Genomic DNA, 6,513 nt, shown 5'->3' on the forward strand with positions numbered 1-6,513 from the left:
TAACCGAAGGAAAAAGTTTGAAGAAATCATTTATAAAAAAAATTTAAAAGTAACAATTTGCATCTAAAAAAAATATATAAAAATAAATTTAAATAAATATATATAAAATCTGTTAATATTTTAAGTCTCTAATTAAAATTTTACTTTAGACCTCCAATTACGTTAACCCGCCCCTGATTAAATATAAAAAAACTAACATATTGAAACCTTCCTTTCTTATATTAATATAAAAAAATTTACAAAATTATTGAAAGTTTTACTTTACTTATTTTCTTACAAATATTGAATATACATGAAATATATGCCCCGTCAGATGTCTTGTGAATTGAGATTTATGTCTCGTCTCGTGCTGCATAAAACGTCTTGCCTCATACTTGTACAGTTTAAAACACTATTCATCTTTTAACTATCTTGCTCGCCTCACTCCCAAAAAAAATAATTTGATTGCATAAATGGAAGACTTGCTCCATACGTTGTTGGTTGTTGTTGGCCTCAAAAGCAAAAGTCTTTTTTAAAATTTTCCCATTGATGTCTTTTGACCATAGACTACTATATATACTCTGTTAAAAAAAAAAATTGGTTTGTAGAGTGAAGATTGACAAAAAAAAATGGATAGAGAAGACATTGAGTGTTCATTGATTGAAGAAAGTGCAAAGAAAAATGAGATTTTGGGAGAAGTAAAGAGGTTATTGGTATTAGCAGGGCCTTTAATGTCTGTTAATTTTTTACTTTCTTGTTTACAGGTTATATCTATAATGTTTGTTGGTCATCTTGGAGAGTTATCTCTTTCTGGTGCTTCAATGGCTACTTCATTTGCCTCTGTATCTGGTCTCAGTTTGTTGGTTAGTCTATTTTTTAAACTTATTGGTAGGCGTGCAAATAAAAGTCTCGTATTGATAGCTGAAAAGATTGAGCCCTTTTGAGAAAAAAATACATGCAGGTTTGGTCCAAAATGGACAATATCACAGTAGTATTTACTTATTGTGCTCTTGGTGTTTGAAGAAATGTCTGTTCCATTAGTTAAAACTCTGTTGAAGTGTGTGACCATCTCATCTAAAAATTTAAGCTATTAGAGGGAACACACTTTTATTATTTAATAATATTTTCAACACGCCCCTTCACGTGCGGGCCTGATTTTCTTTCTTGAGCCAAACACGTGAAAATTCTTTTTTATTTGGGTGGCGGTGAGATTTAATCTCAGGACCTTTGTCTGCTCTCTGATATCATGTTGAAGTGTGTGACCATCTCATCTAAAAGTTTAAGCTATTAGAAGGAGGGGAGCACATTTTTATTATTTAATAATATTTTCAACAAGCTCTCATGTTAATATTTGTTATTAAGCTATTATTTGGTCATACATTTTGAAACCTAGAAAAGTTTGAGTGTTTAAAGTTGTGATTTTTGGAATTCGAAGTTGTGTTTGGACGTGCATTTTACTTGAAAAATATTTGAAGTTATGTGACTGGAAGTCTCAAATGCTGGTCTGAGCCGGTTTTGGGAACTGAATAATAGTTGAAGATTGGAATTCCAAAATCTGATCAAATTTTATGGCCAAACAGATATTTGAAGATAAATTTTCAGAATCTACTCCCAATAGTAAGCTAAAATGGTTGTACTGATAAATGCTAAATGGAATTTTACCATGTCGGACTTGTTTACTGAGTGTTTCATTTAGTAGAATTTTACTCACATCCACTAATTGATACATGTGGAACCAAGTTCATTTTGTAGGTTATTGTATAACCTATAACTGAGTATATAGAAATTTATCTTTTTAGTTATTGGTACCAACTTAAATGGTGTTTTAGCATCTCTAAATATCATACTGCATCTTGCTAGAGCAGCTGGGATTGGCAAGTGCATTGGACACTTTATGTGGGCAATCATATGGAGCAAAGCAGTATCATATGCTCGGTATCCATATGCAAAGGGCAATGCTTGTTCTTCTACTGGCCAGTGTTCCTCTTGCCTGTATTTGGGCTAATGCAGAACATATTCTTGTATTATTGGGACAAGATCAAGAAATAGCAGCTGAAGCAGGAAGTTATGCGCGCTATATGATTCCAACTATTTTCGCCTATGCACTTCTTCAGTGTCATATTAGATTTCTACAATCCCAAAAAAATGTGATCCCCATGATGTTCAGCGCCGGAATCACTACTTTACTGCATATATTCACTTGTTGGATTCTGGTCTTTAAATCTGGGCTAGGCAACAAGGGGGCTGCTCTGGCTAATTCTATTTCCTACTGGATTAATCTCTTGTTGCTAGCGGCATATGTTAGAATATCGCCTTCCTGCAAAAGCACTTGGACTGGATTTTCGAAAGAGGCATTTCATGATATATGGACATATATGAGGCTTGCCATTCCTTCTGCTGTTATGCTCTGGTAGTGTTCTTAATCTATGTGAACCATTTATTCGATCGCCCTTTCAAAATGAACGAATGAAACAAAATATCTTTGCTTTTCTTGACAACAGCTTAGAGATTTGGTCATTTGAAATGATGGTTCTGTTGTCCGGACTTCTTCCAAATCCAAAGCTAGAAACGTCGGTTCTTTCAATCAGGTTGGACTTCTTAGACACACTAATACAAATCTCAAGTTGACATTTCAAAGGGTTGCTAATTTTGAATTATTTCAGCCTTAATACATGTTCCATGGTGTATATGATACCTCTAGGACTAAGTGGTGCCACGAGGTGAATTTCCAACATCGTTAATTTTTCCTTTATATGGTTCTTCATTAGTTTGTATAATTAATTGGTTTTCTCCTCAGTGTAAGAGTCTCAAATGAACTAGGTGCAGGACGACCTCAAGCAGCTCGTTTAGCAGCTAGTACTGCAGTATTCTTGGTGGCTACAGAAGGAGTTATTGCAGCAATAGTGTTGATTTTCGTTCGTAAACTGTGGGGCTACTGTTATAGCACTGAGGAAGAAGTAGTGTCATATGTAGCACAGATGCTAGTCTTGCTAGCAGGATCCCACTTCTTAGATGGCATTCAATCTGTACTTTCAGGTTCGTCCAAATTTTTACAATATGAGTTTCCTGCTTCTATATTTCAAGACTCTTGACTACAATTCTTGATTTGTCTAAAACAAGGCTTGAGGAGGCTAGACGGGTATGTTGCCCGTACTCTCCAAAAATGTTGTCGGATACCCCAAAATTGTACTACTTATGGAGGTTCTGACACGCACCTGGCAACACTTTTGAAGAGTCCAAGCAAATTTGGAATAGCTGAATGCAGCAGTTTGATTAGCTAATCGAGAGAGTGGGTTCTGAAGCGTATATCTATCGCTATCTACACTTGTTTTTCACACACGCACACATATATATGTTCCCCTGGAACTCTGAGTTCTACGAGCTCACGAACCCATTCTATACTTGTTTTTTTCACAGACATACATATATGATTAGACCTTGAAACACTGAGTTCTGCTGAATCCGCAAACCCATGATTGGATTTGCCACTAAAATTAAATGACTAGATGATCTTATCACCTATCACAATCCAGGTACTGCGCGAGGGTGCGGATGGCAAAAGATTGGGGCACTTGTCAACTTGGGAGCTTATTACCTTTTCGGAATACCTGCTGGTGTTATATTAGCTTTTGTCTACCATTTAGGTGGAAAGGTACGTACTCCTTCAAGCTTCTCATTTTTTTAGCATTTCTGTCTTTCGAACCATGAAAAAATCTTCGGAAGATATGATTTTCAGGGACTATGGTTGGGAATCACTCTTGCCCTTTTTGCACAAGCACTACTTCTTTTAATAGTTACTCTTCGGACAAATTGGGAAAAAGAGGTAAATTTCTCTTGAACTCTTTGGTAACTCAGGCGGATTCTTGAATTGTGTTATCAACTCATCTAAAAGTTTAAACTGTTAAGGATAACTTACTTTTAATTACTTAATTATATTGTGTCTCAACACAAATCTCCTGTGTTTGATTTATTATCTAGAACGCCGAGTTCTATGAAGTATAATGTAGGTCTTTTTTTGGGTTTTATAGGCAAAGAAGGCAGCTAATAGGGTGACTCCTGTGTTACTAGATAGTGATTCGATTGCAGGAATCTCAAGGATTCAAGGATCGACAGATTGTTCAGGAGAGAACTCGAGAATACAATTAATGGAGATGCATAGAAGTAGAGAGAATAAGAGAGAAGAATGAACTGTATATTTCATATCTTGTATGGAACTGTATTACACTTTATATAGAATTGAAATACAACTGAAATGGATTCAATTCTAACTAACTCTGTTATTTCGATTTCTGTGCCTAACTAACTAACTAACTAACTGTAACTACTTCCATCACTAACTAATATATGAAATCTCTTTTTCATGTAATAGTACTCCCCCCCATACAAAAGATCCTTGACCTCATGGATCAAAAGAAGGAAATTGTGTCTTCATGACAATAGCAAATTCCCAAGTGGCAACATCAGTAGACAGTCCAACCCATTTAATCAACACCTGAGCAACAACTTTGTTACCTCTCTTAACCATCCTTCTTTGCAAAATAGATTTAGGACCAGGACAATTTAGATTAGCCAAATCAACAGTAGGAGGACAAGAAATGGAGAAAAGACCTCATAACACCTCTTTAACAATGACACATGCATAGTAGGGTGTATCTTCACTGAACTAGGCAAAATGAGGGTGTAAGCCACCGGACTAACTCTCTTGATGATCTGAAATGGTCCATAATACTTAGCAGCTAGCTTGTGGGAAGAGTGTTGAGATATGGTAGCTTGTTTATAAGGCATCACTTTAAAATAAACCCAATCTCCAACAAAAAATTGTCTATCACTCCTATGAGAGTCTGCTTGTTGCTTCATCCAAAGCTGAACTCTTAGTAAGTGATGTTTTCGTAGCTGCAACTTGAGCTCTCTATTCACTAACGTAGTGTCAACTTCAGCAGAGGCTGACTCACCTGGTAGATAAGGAAGATGGAAGGGTGGGGGTCGACCATACAAAACCTCATAAGGGGTTGTTTGAATGGCTGAGTGAAAACAAGTATTATACCAGTACTCAGCCATAGGTAAACAAGCTAACCAATTTGAAGCATCATCATTACAGTAGCATCGCAAATAAGTTTCCAAGCATATGTTTAAAACCTCAGTTTGTCCATCAGACTGAAGATGATAAGCCATAGAGGTATTCAACAATACAACCTGCAGAGTGAAGAGCTCTTGCCAGAAGGAGCTCAAAAAAATAGCATCTCTATCACTAGTAATAGCATTTAGAAGACCATGGAGTCGAACAATGGTATCCAAGAAAACTTGAGCAACTGATTGAGTTGTATAAGAGTGTTTCAAGGGAAGGAAATGACCATATTTGCTGAGTCTATCAACCACCACCAAAATCACCTCATGCCCTTTAGACTTAGGAAGACCATCAATGAAATCCATACTGATTTGAGACCAAACTACCTTAGGAATTGGCAAGGGTTGTAACAAACCAGGGTATGCATCCAAATCATACTTATTCTTTTGACATATATCACATTTTTGAATGAATTCCTTTATCTCCGTCATTATGTTCTTCCAATAAAATAGTGTCAACAATCTCTTGAGGGTAGCTTCAAATCCTGAATGACCACCAAGAGGGCCAACATGCCACAAGGTAATAATGTCAGTCCTCAAGCTCTGTACATTTCCAATCACAAGCTTCCCTTTCCTTCTCAACTAACCCTGTAACCAAGTGAATTGGCTGTGGGAAGTAGGATCCGCCTGTAGGTCGGTGATTAACTGATGCAACTCCTGATCTGAATACCAACTCGCCACTATAGCTTGAAAAAGATCAGTATTAGTATGCGAAATTATCAAAGCCAGAAATTCAACACCAGTCACTCTAGAAAGTGCATCAGCTACTTTGTTCTCAATTCCCCTTTTGTACTCAATAGAGTAATCAAATGGCATGAGCTTAGTCAACCACAATAATTGAGAATTAATATGCAACTTTTGCTCCATAAGAAACTTTAAGGCTTTCTGATTAGTCCTAATAACAAACCTCTGACTTAGTAAGTATTGAGATCACTTAGTAACAACCTGAACAATTGCCAATAACTTCCTATCATATACTGATAAGGCAACATGCCGAGGAGACAAAACTTTACTAATAAAAGTTATAGGATGCCCTTCCTGCATAAGCACAACCCCTATCCCATAGCCACTAACATTTGTTTCAACAATAAAAGTCTTGCTTGCATCACGCAAAGCCAAGACAAATGCTTGAGTTAGTGCCTCTTTCAATTGTACAAAGGCTTGTTGAGTTGTGGAATTCCATTTGAACTTATCATTCTTTGTAAGATCATTGAGAGGTCTACTAATCATCCCAAACCCTTGGATGAACTTTCTATAATAACCAGCTAAGCCTAAGAACCCTCTCAACTGCTTAAAAGTAGTTGGGAAAGGACAATCTTTAACTGCTTTGATCTTCTGAGGATCAGTAGACACACCCTCTGTTGTGATAAAGTGACCTAGGTATTCAATCCTACGAACACCAAAGAAACA

The 6,513-nt window shown here is 36.5% G+C and overlaps 1 protein-coding gene across 1 annotated transcript; it reads left to right on the top strand.

The window, feature by feature from the left end:
- Positions 1 to 608: 608 nt before the first annotated feature.
- On the top strand, positions 609 to 3,834 carry LOC125824367 (protein DETOXIFICATION 16-like). Its single transcript, XM_049503737.1, has 7 exons — positions 609 to 842; positions 1,845 to 2,389; positions 2,481 to 2,567; positions 2,643 to 2,699; positions 2,777 to 3,015; positions 3,513 to 3,631; positions 3,716 to 3,834. Exons 1-7 carry the CDS (start codon positions 609 to 611, stop codon positions 3,815 to 3,817), a joined length of 1,383 nt encoding a protein of 460 aa, XP_049359694.1. The 3' UTR covers positions 3,818 to 3,834.
- Positions 3,835 to 6,513: the final 2,679 nt, after the last annotated feature.

This window comes from Solanum verrucosum, unplaced genomic scaffold, assembly GCF_900185275.1.
Source record: "Solanum verrucosum unplaced genomic scaffold, falcon-dt-bn FXZP01000022.1, whole genome shotgun sequence".
Classification (NCBI taxonomy): domain Eukaryota; kingdom Viridiplantae; phylum Streptophyta; class Magnoliopsida; order Solanales; family Solanaceae; genus Solanum; species Solanum verrucosum.